The sequence below is a fragment of the Photinus pyralis genome, unplaced genomic scaffold, assembly GCF_008802855.1.
Source record: "Photinus pyralis isolate 1611_PpyrPB1 unplaced genomic scaffold, Ppyr1.3 Ppyr1.4_LG3b, whole genome shotgun sequence".
In the NCBI taxonomy this organism is placed as follows: Eukaryota; Metazoa; Arthropoda; class Insecta; order Coleoptera; family Lampyridae; genus Photinus; species Photinus pyralis.
In genome coordinates this window covers 20,359,177-20,373,590 of record NW_022170510.1, presented here as the reverse complement: position 1 = coordinate 20,373,590, position 14,414 = coordinate 20,359,177, and the positions used below count along the sequence as shown (strand labels likewise).

Genomic DNA, 14,414 nt, shown 5'->3' with positions numbered 1-14,414 from the left:
TTAACAAAATTAATCATATTTGAGCATGATACATTATAAAGGGTTCGAATAAACACACGATTTACATGAATTCACACACAAAGTTAATGATGGTTAACCGGAGACGAAACGTCAAACTTAAAATTTAAAACTAGCATCTTATAGAGGGAAAAAAAGGGGCATAATGTTTCATTTATTTTGAAATATCTTTTTAAATGATTTTAAAAAATAAAGTAAAATAAAAGCGATTTTGCAACATTTCTTTTTTTTCAGTTTCAAAACGGCATTTTGTTAAGCATCAAAATACGTAACTTTGCCAAATTTAAACTACACTATCTTTTATCTACAGTTTCCGAGATCTCCATCGTGGCTTTCGAATTTGAATCACCCTGTATATCTTACCGTCATTTTTTTTCATTCTTTTTGCTGATTACATTGATGTTTCAGAACCTATATTACACTTATCTACATGATTATATCTCATATTTTTCAAAATCTCGATAAATCCATGGCCTACTATTTAAAAACCGTAAAAAATAAAGTTTTTATTTTTGGTTCATGACTAAAATTTTACGGAAATAACCGTTTTATACAGCTGACTATCATTTGTGTGTTAATATATTTAATTAAATTAGATTCCGATAATAATTGAACTAATTGGTTTTGATTCCTCCAGCTTACCAGCTATGCGCGAGCAGCCCATCCTTGTCGCACATAGGAACAACGATAACCGAAATGAGAAAAGAGTACTTTCAACAATTTTTATTTATTGATTTTTATTTATTTATTGTCCTTTTTGTTCTGGGCCCTCTGCAGGTTTTCAACCAATTACAGAGAGACCCGCAAAATGCTTTTTGGAGATGCAGAAGATGAATTAGGAAAAACCTAATTCCGAGTAACCGGCAGAATTCTCAAAACTAATCAAAGGAAATTCCCATCTCTGTCACAGATCAACAATTCTTACCTCAGCCCAGGTTCGAACGCCCGCTACACAGTCGGTAATTTTGCAAAGATTGGCGAAAGGAAGACGGTCGCTGAATCTTTTACACGAGTGTAATAAATTTCTGGGATCTTTCATGCACAAGGATATTTATCTGAAAGGGATGGTGATCTCTTAACAACAATCCAATCGTGAAAGTTTTGGACATTGGTTGTAGAGGTAGCCCTACTTGTCTCCAGGGGATTACTTAGGGTCCCTGATTGGTAACTCCCTAAGTTAGAGGGTTATTAGTCATGACAAAAATGTTAAAATTGTAAATTTCTACTTGATTTATATGAGACGTACTTCAATTTAGTAGAGCAAATCTGGGCAGGGGAGTATTTATGACTAAGCACAGAATTGGTTTATTTCATTTGAGTTTGTATTTCTGTAGTGTTATTTTTCCTTTTAGAATTGTGTTAAAATGTAATAATAGGCACATCTGGTCGTTTGCGATACGAGGTTGTGCTATCGGACGAAATCTAATTATGGCACGTGTTTTTATGGCAGTTAGAAGAGATAACGGGTTATGTAGGTGTTCTAATAAACTTTTATTTTTCGTTCATGGGTAAAATTTTACGGAAATACCCTTTTTGAAGCACCAGAAATCTGAATCAAACAAAATCTCGATGACGTCTGTCTGTCTGTCTGTTTGTCTGTCTGTCTGTACTCTCATTTCCAGCTAAACGGCTGGACTAATTGAAACCAAATTTCGTATACATATTCTTAGACATAATAGGAAAAGCCGAAATGCTTGTGGCTAATGCAAAGGGGTGGGAAATGGTATCGCCATTATTTTATTAAAGAGAATCAGATTTCAAACGAGGATAACACGTTGAAATTCAGTTGCAAAAGCTATTTATCAGATTTCTACGGAACCCCGCGCAGTAAGATGAAAAACATAGTTGAAAAGAGATGGTTTTCTAGAAAATCGTGAATATCTCGGTACTTTACGCTAAAAAACCCCGTGAAGCGACTAAAATGGTGTCGCGAATGTAAAATAAAAGTCGCAAAACCCTTGACTAACGTTTCCTTCTTTGGTCAAAATTAAAAACGAGACTTAATTAATTTAGGTACCAATTAGACAGTATTGAGAGATTTTCAATACTCGTTTCACAAGATTTGATAGGACCATTACATACAGTTTCAACAGTGCGGTGCACCTGCGCACAACGCCACAACCTATCGAACAAATGGAAAATTGAAAATTTGTCCAATAGGTATCCTCGCACGATTAAGGCATTGTGCGCAGGAGCACCATCCTGTTGAAACCAACAGTTTCTAACTTCTGTTTTTTTGTGTGCAGAAGGTACATCGTTGTATTCGTAATCAAACGTGCTGCATAATACCTACAGTGTGTACTTTTTTTACGGCCCAAATATGCATGACAAACGGATTGTGTGCGAAAGAAGGGGGGAGGGGTCAAGGTTGGAATTAAGAGCTTAGGATTTCTGGGGTTTCCCTTTTCCCTTTTGATTTTGTAAAAAAATAAACGACACAATCACACTCCTCAAACTGTAATCGTTTTACACTATTTAAAAAAAAATTGGTTTTGGCCCCCCTACCAGTCATTCTTTTTTCATTTTTATATGTTGCACTATGTAAAAGATGATCCATTTGTAATGACTCTTACACGGTCTGCAGATCTTGAATCCGATTGCACTGTTGGTATAATTAAATTCCCACTGACTGGCCCAAGAGATTATCTCTCTTGAGAGGTACTCGGAAATGATGAAAAAAAAAGACTGTCAAAAACGTTTCGCGGGCAGCGATTATAAAGTCGCGTCTTTCCACTGCACCTTACGGCTGAATATTCATGTGTAAAATTGGGGGGGTCGTTGAGCCTTAATTTGTGCATAATTTTATTAAGTCATACTTCAGGTTCGACTACCTGCCGGCGAAGGGTAGCGAACTGTACTTGAATCCGCATACTTGACCGTACATTTACTTGCAAAATTCGAGTGGTAGGTACGCTATTTTCTATTTATTTCTCTTGGGTTAATTAAATATTTCGCTCTTTGAGTAGGTGTGAAATGCACTCATTAAGTATTCGCGGGAAGGCGTTGGCCTCACGTCAAAATAGACAAGCGAGGTTGGAAGTGATGCGAAAATAACGCAAAATAATTTTGCTTTGCATATATAACGATCGGTGCCTTCTATATTCGTGACTTGGTAGTTTATTGCTACTGTAGAGCCGCAAGTGTCAGTGGGAAAATCAAGTAACTTAGAATTATCATGGGTAACGCACACCTATTTACTTTCACTCTTTGGGTTTGTTAATTTGTCATTCAATTACTCATTGTTTAAAAACAAAACGCCCTTAATGTAAAACAAAGTCGACGGTTCCCATAAAGTAGAATTTTTTATTTTAATATGGTAACATTGCGGTGCTATCGTGGCGCATCAAACCGGAAACGGAGTATTCTAAATCACGCAGAGTGATTTTATTTTAGTCAAAAACACCATTTGATGATTACAGATACAATATAAAAGTTATCCCATTATGTACACCGTCGGTTTCAGGATAGCCTCAGCCCAGACTCCGTATGTAAATCACTTGAAATTATTTCAGATTAGACAATTGAATAGGTTTTTAAAGGATGTGCCATACAATTCTTCGATTCATTTAAATTTTGGAAGCGGGTGTATGAAATGTAAGTGAAAGTGGGGTCTCTCTGTGATTCAAATTTGCCGCTTTGGGACACTTTCTTTGTTAATTTTTTGAAAATTTCATATCAAAACGGGGAGAAGGTAACCCGTACAACACCTGCATAACCCGTTATTGCGATAATTAGATGTCGTCCGATAGCACAACCTCGTATCGCAAACGACCAGATGTGCCTATTATTACATTTTAACGCGCAGTTTTACGCTTTTTAATTAAATAAATAATTCTAAAGAAACAAAACGTAATTACAAACAATTCTAAAAGGAAAAATAACACTACAGAAATACAAACTCAAATGAAATAAACCAATTCTGTGCTAAAATCAATAAATAAAAATTGTTGAAAGTACTCTTTTTTCGTTTTGGTTGCGCATAGCTGGTAAGCGGGAGACAATTAGTTCAATTATTATCGTAATCTAATTTAATTAAATATACGAGGGGAAATCCAACTAGTCGCCTGTTCAATAAGAAATCGAAACAAATCAATTCGATTTTTAATTAATTACTCAGCTCCTGTTCGTGCTAAAATTCCCGAACATATGGCAATCGATTCGTTAATTAAGCGCGAGCAATTTGACACCAAAATCTCCTCGATAGGCGCTCCTTTATTGTAACTCAGTTAATTAGTGCATGCTAATTATGCATACTCAAAAGGCTGAATGGAAGCTCATGAACTCTGTACATTAATTAGCTTTATGTTAATTGCAAGTTTTCGGATATAGAGCCGGCTGGTGCTTATCTAGTTTTTGCAAGCACGCCGCCAACGAGCAAAACAACTCGGTTCGGCACTTGTTCTATCCTTGCTTTTGTTTATTATGTGGAACTAAAACGGCCCATAAACATTTAACAGGGCTCAAACAAAAAAATATTAACTGTCCCTCATCTTCCCCATGACGAGACCCTTCGGTGGTTACAAAAATAATTCCAAAATTTCAAAACATGAACGGTCGTAGACGGACTAATTAATTACGGTATCTCCTGGCATCGCGGAAAGTTCTCGAAATTGCGGTTTTCTATGTAACGAAGCCCAAACCAATCGTTACTATACAGGGTGGTCCTCGTAAACGGCAAACTCCACTCAGAAATTAGGGACGCTTCGTTACAACGTACCTTCTCGATGACAATTGTGTTTACGCAAAACAGTTTGGAAATTAATGCAGTGCATTATTAATATCTCTTCAATATTAAAACCGCATTGTTTGTTAATACTCAAACACAATCATATGGAAACGAAGTAAGTCTCTCTTTACGTGGTTTAGTAAGAACGCGGTGGTGATCTAAACTTTAATTACCACTATCTTAAGAACGGGGTGTTGAAAGAGAGTTCGCCAAAAACATATTTTTACCAATTTTTTTACGGAAACGACTAAACGCACTTTCTTGAGAAAGCTAAAAGGTATGTGGTACTATGATCGTATTGACTTTCTACAATCGCGAGTCGTTTCAGACCGGGCTGAAGTTACATTCGTTTTTTTTTAATCAACGGCCTTCGAAAGTGATGGCACCGGGACCAATTTTCATCCCCTTTTTGGAAAAGAGCCCTGAACCTCGACAAATTCGTCCCCGAAGTTGATAAATTGCGCAAGTGTGTGAGTGAGTGAGTTTTGCACGTGGACGATAAGGGCGCCGTGGAGGCCCAAGGGCCCACTTAAAACCCTCTAACTATCGTTTTTTGAAAAGTGCCCCACAGTTCGAAAAAATCCATTTTGTTTGGTCAATGGCGCGGTATACGAATAATGCCAGTTGCAATTCAAAATTGATTTATTAAAATTGAGTGAGTTTTGCACGCGAATGAACAGGGCGCCGTGGAGGCCCAAGGGCACTTTCCGAAAAACGACAGGTAGGGGGTTTTAGGAGGGTCTTTGGGCCTCCACGGCGCCCTTATCCTCCGCGTGCAAAACTCACTCACTCACAACTTCGAGGACGAATTTGTCGAGGTTCAGGGCTCTTTTCCAAAAAGGGGATGAAAATTGGTCCCGGTGCTATCACTTTCGAAGGCCGTTGATTTAAAAAAAAAACGAATGTAACTTCAGCCCGGTCTTAGTTATTTTTTGTTTTCCCGTTTAGGTTGATACTATCCCAAAAGCGAATGTCCTTAAAAAAAAAAGCGAATGTAACTTCTATTTTAAGGAAGTTTCGTGTTTATTGCTACAGTGAATGTCAAAAACATTTACAATTGACCCTTGTATTTAGATATACATGAACTCCTATCAGCGGTAATCTACTTATGATTCGATGTTAGTTTAAATACAACTGTGAGTGACATAGTACTCCTTCAGAAATGTCTGACCAACCAACAACAATAATCAAAAGTAGACTATCGTACTTTCAACAATTTTCGGAGGATTGGTGGAAGGAAGATGGCGAGATGAGACTGTTGCACGGGAATAACAGATTACTGGGATCTTTTATGCACGATGAACTGACACGACACGGATATCTAACAGAAGGAGATAATTGTTTAACAAAAGTGAGGGTTCTAGATGTGGGATGTGGAGGTAAATATCAAGTTATTTTGAATTATCCACTTTCCAATAAAATGTAGTGTGAGGTTGGAGATAATCTCGAATACTTCAAGATGAAAATTCACGAGATGCGCAGGCGGTCAGGTACCAAAAGTCCTCGAAAAATATCGGCTTAATCTCGTGATTTCAGCCATTAAATTTTGATTGATTTTAGGAGGTTTCCTCTCCGAAATATTGGCTAAAATGGGATGTGAAGTAACTGGAATTGACGTGACGTCCAATCTTGTTGAGGCAGCAAAAATTCACGCATCCTCCGATCCTCTCACGTCCAAAACGGTCTACATCACCGAATCGGTGGAAGATCACGCGAAGAATAATGCCGAAAAGTACGATGTGGTCGTGTCCAACTTTGTAATTGAGCACGTCGACGACAAAGAGTACTTTTTGAACTTGTGCATGCAGTGCGTCAAACCGGGTGGGTTGTTTTTCGTAACGGCCATTAACAAAACGTTCCTGAGCTGGTTGATTATTATAACTCTTTACAAGAACCTTTTCAAAATTATCCACGCGGACATGCACGAATGGAGTCAGTTCACTCCCGTCCAATATACTCGGCAGATTATTCTCAAGAGTAAGTCATCGAGTGCGCTTGTCTCAATAAGTGCCCCTGGAAATTTTCAGATAATTTTGAAATACTCGACACGCGCGGATACAGACACAGTTTGCTGTCGTGGAAATGGTCGTGGTCATCGATTTGGGGGGTTGCTTACGTTATTGAAGCAAGAAAACGGTAGCTTTAAGTAGAACAGTAAATTTTGGAGAAATATTTGAATGTGTAATTAAATAAAAACGGCTTAATAAATCAAGAAATTATAGCAACAGATGGAGAACACAAAGATACCGGGAATTGAAAAAGAAACAAAGCAACCGAGGAAGCGTAGGAAACCGAAGAAGTTTGAGAAGTCGCGCGATCAGGAAAAGCCGAGGGAACCACTAAGGTTTGTGGAGCAGGAGAAAACGCAACAGGTCAAGAAAACGAAAAATCCAAGGAAACTTCTTTTCCAATTCCACTTTACTTCCCGATATCCTTGCTGCGCAGGACCATTAATTCCAAGTATGCCCTTTGGTCTCTCCAATGCACCAGCAGAGTTTTGATGAAATTTAAATTTCACCCTTGAAGGCGTAATATTGAACATAATGTTAAAATGCGCTTTATTTGCATATTCGAAAATAGTAGGAGAACGTTAGTCATGAAATTGAATTCCGCCGTAAATCGAGCGTATTGGTCCATAAAGGGCTAAAAGGTCCATTGAGAAAGTAATCATTTAGCGGCGAAGTTGATTAAAATTTCAATTATGTAGGCTAATAAAAACTTTACTACTTCTTTATTACTTCCTTCAAAGTTCAAGGTGTGGTAATGTCATTTCTCCCACGTTATTTTTTTCTTCTGTTAACTAATTTGTAATTACTCCAAGCTAATTTAGATGAGATAGACAGCACGTTTTTTTTATGTGTAATTGGGTCATTAGGGTGAAAATTGAGATGACCTAAAAACGGCGTCGTTTGGACTTTTCCTTTTTATTGCGGGCGTCTGTACTAAGCAGGCCGTGACTAATACGACCTACGTGATTCGACCTTTTCCTTTTCGTACATTTTCATCGGCTTACTCTCACCTCATCTCTAATGCGTTACCAATAAAAACTAGATTTCTATTTCGACGCGGGGGTGGATGATCTTCGAGGGGGTGTGCTCGTCCGAACCTGAATGGATCCGTCCCATTCTCCATTATTAAAGCGCTCCACACCCTCAGTAATTAGTGTTGACGGAGACCCCTTACCTTTTATATAAACATAAACACCCCCTAAGACGAGTTTTATGTGTGCCTTCGCTTCGCTCGCTGCAATAAAAGCAGTTAAGTGATCATTTTCTTGCGCGCTTTTACTTGATTGAATTTTCAACCGATAGGTCATGCTTCATCATCCTTTGATTTAATTAATATTAAATTAACTTGCGAACAATTGGTGTTTTTGTATGACGATGCAATGAGATCTTCATTAACGGCAATTTCAAGGTAATGTACCGTTAAGCTTTGTGTTGTTTTTCCCTTCGATTGCGTGATTGACTGTTTATGCAAAAATTCTTACCTTGATCCTTTGCGAACTGTTTTTACTGCCCACGCTTCAAATTAGCCGTTACCTTAAATTTTTTAGTACCACCAATTTAGCAGTTGCTGTTCTCATAACCAAATCTGTTTACCATTCTTGATTCTAGTCCAGTGTGCGTCTTTTTTTGCAAGTGGCACACTTTTTCGCTGACCAATTACTAGTTTCGCGTGGTTCGACCTCACTCAAGTCCGTGATGATCCATTGCTCCTCTTCGTCTTGCAGGGTTTCATCAAGGAATCAACGAATATTAAATATCTGCAGTCAGCTGTGTAAGATGGAGTCGCTGAAGGTTGGGAGGGTATAACCTCCGCTCAGATTCACTTAGACCATGTGTCAAATTTGGTGTCCAGAGGGATAGGCGTCTTATGTCAGACGCACAGACAGACGGACAGACACTGCCCTTTTATACGCTGTGTCTAAGATAAGGATGTCTATCATGGGGATCTTACAAATCATAGAAGAAAATTCCGATTACTTCCGAAGATATGCCAGAAAAACCGAATTTTACCGATTTTGTTGTTATGTTTGTCTGAGGTTATTTGAACAGATACAAAAAAATAGGAAACACTTTCTCAGTGCCACTTTTTGAGCTCTACAATGCAGCGTTGAGAGATTTGTAATACAACGTTGCGTTTTGAAGAAATCGTCAACTTTATTTTTTTACATGGCTCGTAAAAAAAGTGCATACTGTATTGAGATTTTAATAGCATTTTTATTACGAATACAACGATGTTGTACGACATACAAAAAGAAAACCAAAGTCGGAAACTGTGGTTTGAACAAAATGTTGCACCCGCGCACAACGCCCTAATCGTGCAAGAATTATACTTATCGGAGAAAATTCCTGGAACATGTAAAATATGTCTTCTAGGTATTCTTGCACGATTGGGGCGTTGTGCGCGGATGCACCATCCTGTTGAAACCACCGTTTCCAACTTTTGTTTTTTTTGGATAACAAAGCTGTCTTCCATAGCTCAAAAGGTGGCTATGCCTTTTGTTTATATTTCTTGTATCAGCTCAAATAACACCAGAAATAAATAAAAACAAAATAGTAAATTTCGGTTTTTCTGGCATATCTTCGGAAATCGGAATTTCTGACAATAACTGTTTAATTGCCCAACTTTTCCCTAATTTAACCATCTTCGTATCTTCTATGGTTTCCGAGATTTCCATGATAGACATCCTTATCTTAGACACAGTGTATCGCGTATATTTTGAATGTATGTCAGGTGATCTTTAAAAGTTTATGTGTATAGATCCCCCTCCCCATTAATCATCCATCAAGATGGTAAACATCGATAAATATACTTATACTTGTTTCTATTTCTTATAATACACGCGCTACCCGCTGTCTAAAAATACGGACCAACCCTGTATAGATAATAATGTCACTATAATCGCGTAAACTCTACGATAATACTTTAACGTTAACGCGTCTTTAGACAACGGAATACTAACAGCTTTTACAGTGAAATTAGAAACGCATTTGAAAAACAAGATGGTGTTATACAGCGAAAACTGAATAAAAAGTTCCTCTACCAGTTTTTGATCAGCCCGGCACTTTTTTTTCGACGTCCTGAAGCTTGTTTACTAGCAGACGGCGGACATTTTGAACAACTGTTGTACTCGTCATAATTATAGTTTATTTTGAACCTTCTTTTGTTTTTAAAAATGTGTTATTATTAAGTTTAACCAGTGGCGCAGTAGTGGGGGCCGGAGATTTTTAAAACCGCGGTAGCTCGAAAAATACCGGTCTGATGGAAAACTGGTAGAGGAACTTTTTGTTTAGTTTTTGTCGTATAACACCATTTCATAGTCCGTGTACGCGAACTTCGCCTCTTTGTAATTGGGGTTGAGGCGAAACGACCCTGTAGAGTGAATTGTTAAACGGAGTACGTTAACAAAAACAATGTATAATAAATGGCCATCAGGTGCTAAAAGAACATTAATTGTATTTTTATAAACACCCTGTATAATAACAACAAATCGAACTGCAATACGTTAATATGTTAAGAATTTTTAGGCGCAGGGCAAAATTCTACTGCACTCTCTGTACACCAACACCAACTAGGTAGATGGTGATTTCGGCTCTACATCAGTATACTATATTAAATAGCGCTTGAGCATAAAATTTTTTTCAATAAGTTTGTAATTAAACTAAACGGTAGTTCAAATATACAACGAATGGCAGCAAAACTACAACGCGATAGAACTATTCATAAGTACCTTTATTGTTTGTGCACCATGAGTTTTAGATGCTTTCTGATCCCCGTTTACGATCCAAATAAAGTTCACCCTACAGGTGTACTCTGCACGGACCGACTTTAGAATCTTAGGGGGTTACGGACGAGCATGGCAAACGAAGCGAGCCTGCCATTGGTCAATGCGGCTCGTCAAACACCACAGCGAGCTACTCTCCGGAAATGTAAGCAGCGTCTAAACTGCCAAGAAGCTCGGTAGAGCTGTGAAAGTCAGGAAACTTTCCTGGTGGCCAACGACCTCGCAACCTCCATTACCCTAGGTCAGGATCAGGCCACTTTGCAACCAGCCCGACCTAGATCACGGTTGCCGATGTGTCTACTGGCACAAAGAACGCCATCATACCGCCTCGGTTCCGGAAACTACCTCAAAAAAACTTTCGGGCTATATTTTCGAAAGGAACCATTTCGTCCACGCCCTCCAACAAAAGCCAAAGAAAGTTACTGCAATACCCCAGGACCGGCTACTCGTCTCCAGGAAAGGCCACGAGGACGTCTACCACGACGCCCCCACCGCCGGGCACCACGGAATCGAGAAGAGTTGGAAGTCAGGGCTTGCAACTACACCGTCCATAAATAGAGCACCAGTTCAGGACGTGGGATTCCGTGTCGGGGGCTGTGACATCCCGGAAAATTTTCAACGCACTCTCCTTTTTCTTGGAAATGTGACGAAAATCTTCGTCTGCAACGTGAAGGTGACTTGATGTAGACGTTAACTCGCTCTGGGTTTAATTTCCCTCCGATTAACTTGAAACATGCAAAACATGCTACTACGTGCCGCTGATTAACGAATGCCGCTTTCCCACTATTTACACTCATTTTTATTTGTAGATATCGCTCTTGTAAAATTTGGCCCAATAGGCGTTTTTTGTAACAAAGTGAATTATATACATTCAACATTCGGTTACTACGACATATTTAACTTGGCTCTTCTTGTTCTTATTTTAATTACAATACGCTTCATTCACCTCATCCCGAATGTATACATGTAATAATTATTTATTTATAGCATATGTTAAATTGACATTTTAATAGGTTTGAATGAGTAGGCTAAGCCGTTCTTTAACCGAAAGGATAGATAAAGTGATCACTTTTAGTCCAGGCTAAATAGCTCTAAAATAATTTATTTAAAAAAAATAATTAGTTACCGGGCGAAACCGGGTTTTTCAGGCAGGTGAAATGAATAGAAATTAGGAAAAAATAATTAAAACAGCTGAATTTTTCCGCGGGTGAAATCCCGGGAGTTGAAAGGGGTGGAAAGTGGTGTTTTGCAAATTGTGGCAAAACTATTAACTTTAGACGAAAATGTAAAAGTCATAGATATTTAAAAAATGACTTGTATCGGCACTATTTTCCAATTTTCCTATAAAAACTGGAATAACTGTTTTTATCGTTTTTTATTCTTATTTTTGCGAAAAAAATGTCGTAGGGGTTTGAAATTTGGAGAAAACATAGGTTCTTTTATGATAAAAAAGAAGATAATTTTTGGGTCCGTAAAGTTGAACAGTTTCCAAGATATCACGATTTCTGAAAAAAACCACCTCTTTTTCAAGGGGATGTAGCAAAATTTTCGTAACGACGTAAGAAACGCAGCAAAAACGGGGGGAACAGTTTTAAGATATACCTTTTTTGACAGTAGGTAAATAGCTTTTTTGCAACTAACTGAACGTATTGGATCCGCGCTAATAAAAAGTTTTTGAAATCTGTCTTCTCTCTCCTCTTTAATGTTGCTAAAATATTTTCTTTTGTTTCCTAGTTTCTGCATTTTTACCGTAATAAAAGCAATTTGAAGTAAAATCGAATTCAAAACTTCCTGAACAATTTGTTTTTGTTCACTAACTCTTCTTCCTGTCTGTTTTACAGCTGATGGGATTAAGCTGGGCCTGTTGATCGTTAATTTACAGGAATTATGAATAAAATCCTCATAAAGTTTATTCCAGGTTTTAAATCTCAAATCATTTGCTTTAGCCGATAAAACTAACGTTCTTATTGCAAATTTTGCAAGTTTAGCAACAGGCGCAACGCAATTGCATCAGCATAAAACAGGTAGGAAGAACAGTCAGTGAACAAAAATAAATTGTTCAAGAATCAGGAGGCAAGATACATAATTCGATTTTATTTCGAATTGCTTTTATTGCGGTAAAAATGCTAAAATGCTAAAAAAACTAAAACAGTTGAACATAAGATAACAAAAGCGAATATTTAAGCAAACATTAAAGAAAAGCAAGAAGACAGATTTCGAAAATTTTTTTATTAACATCCAACATGCTGATTTATCATGTCAAAAACCGTGTATATCTTCAAACTGTTTGTCCAGTTTTTGGCGATTTTCTCGATTTTTTGCTGTAGGAATAATATTTTTTTATTTTTGTTTATTAAAATATAAGCCTTCCCGAAAATTTCGCGCACCTCTGTACGATGAAAAAAAATAGATTTTTCATCCCCTTGAAAAAGAGGTGGTTTTTTTCAGAAATCGAGATCTTGGAAACGGTTCAACTTTATGGGCCCGAAAATTATCTTCTTTTTTATCATAAAACAAGCTGTTTCCCCAAATTTCAAACCCCTACATTTTTTCGTAAAAATAGGAAAACGAAAAAAACAGTTTTTCCGGTTTTTCTAGAAAAATTAGAGGTTATGTGAAAATAGTACAAATACTAAAGTTGCTCATTTTTTTAATCTCTATAAATTTTACATTCAACATTTTCGTCTAAAATTGATAGTTTTGCCACAATTTGCAAAACACCACTTTCCACCCCTTAAATAAAGTCAAACAGATGAGTGTGCATTCTAATGACATCTGTCATTCTGATTTCAAATGCACGATATAAACTGACGTCCAAAACATATGACAATTACGTTTCTATAGAAACGATCACGACGGCAGAACCTAAGCTTGCTATTTTTGACGTCTCTAAATTAAATTCAGAATTGCCAGAAGCTTTACAATGATTTATATGACTTCTGCTATAAAATAAAGTTTTGTATTATACACGACGATAAAGGGAAACTAACCATCTCGTGAAAGTTAAAATATCCCTTTATCGTCTTGTATAATAAATATTATACAAGACAATAACGGGATATTTTAACCATTGAGTGAAAGATGGTTAGTTTTCCCTTATCGTCGTGTATAATACAAGACTTTTTATTTTTATGGCAGAAGTCATATAAATCATTGTAAAGCTTCTGACGATTCTGAATTTAATTTATAGACGTCTAAAATAGCCAGCTTAGGTTCTGCCGTGGCGATCGTTTCAATAGAAACAGAATTGTCTTATGTTCTGAACGTCTTTTTATATCGTACATATGCGATAAGAATGACAGATGTCATTAGAATGCACAAACATCTGTTTCACTTTATCTACCCTTACGGTTAAAGAACGGCTTAGCCTACTTATTCAAACCTATTAAAATGTCAATTTAACATATGCTATAAAATAAAATAGTATGTATTTACTCTATTAACGAGCACCTAGCGAATTCATAATTTTGCGATGTCTATCCATTAGTACGATGTCTGGAAAATGAATGGACCGATTACGATGAAATCTTGCAGTTTCTATATCAAATTTGTCGATCGGGGTTCGTAACTTGGTAATGTAGGCAAAAAATAAGAAAGGTCATTTTGACATCTCCGTTAGTTATGAGAATTGCATGAAATTCAAACTGGGCATAACATTATAGCACTATACACGGTGTCCATTTTTTGAGTGCCACTATGGGGATCTCGCTTATTTTAAGAGATAGAAATTTGGTTAAATGAGGGCAAAGTTGCGAATTTTCGTGCTGAATAATAATCTGAAAAGAAATTTTTAAATATCTTCAGTAGTTTTGAAAATATCGCAAAAAAAAGAAAATTTCTGATTTTCGTTTTTAATTTTTTCATAGTAAACTAATCGTT

The 14,414-nt window shown here is 37.1% G+C and overlaps 1 protein-coding gene across 3 annotated transcripts; it reads left to right on the top strand.

The window, feature by feature from the left end:
* The first annotated feature begins 4,880 nt into the window (after nt 1-4,880).
* LOC116166497 (ubiquinone biosynthesis O-methyltransferase, mitochondrial-like) lies at nt 4,881-6,965 on the top strand. 3 transcript variants are annotated; one of them, XM_031481461.1, is made up of 4 exons: nt 4,881-5,021; nt 5,905-6,123; nt 6,305-6,721; nt 6,772-6,965. In XM_031481461.1, exons 2-4 carry the CDS (start codon nt 5,907-5,909, stop codon nt 6,882-6,884), a joined length of 747 nt encoding a protein of 248 aa, XP_031337321.1. In that variant the 5' UTR covers nt 4,881-5,021; nt 5,905-5,906; the 3' UTR covers nt 6,885-6,965. The 3 variants fall into 3 exon arrangements, with proteins under 3 accessions (XP_031337321.1, XP_031337319.1, XP_031337320.1); XM_031481459.1 differs by having other exon boundaries at nt 5,819-6,123; XM_031481460.1 differs by having other exon boundaries at nt 5,693-6,123.
* The last annotated feature ends 7,449 nt before the right edge of the window (nt 6,966-14,414 follow it).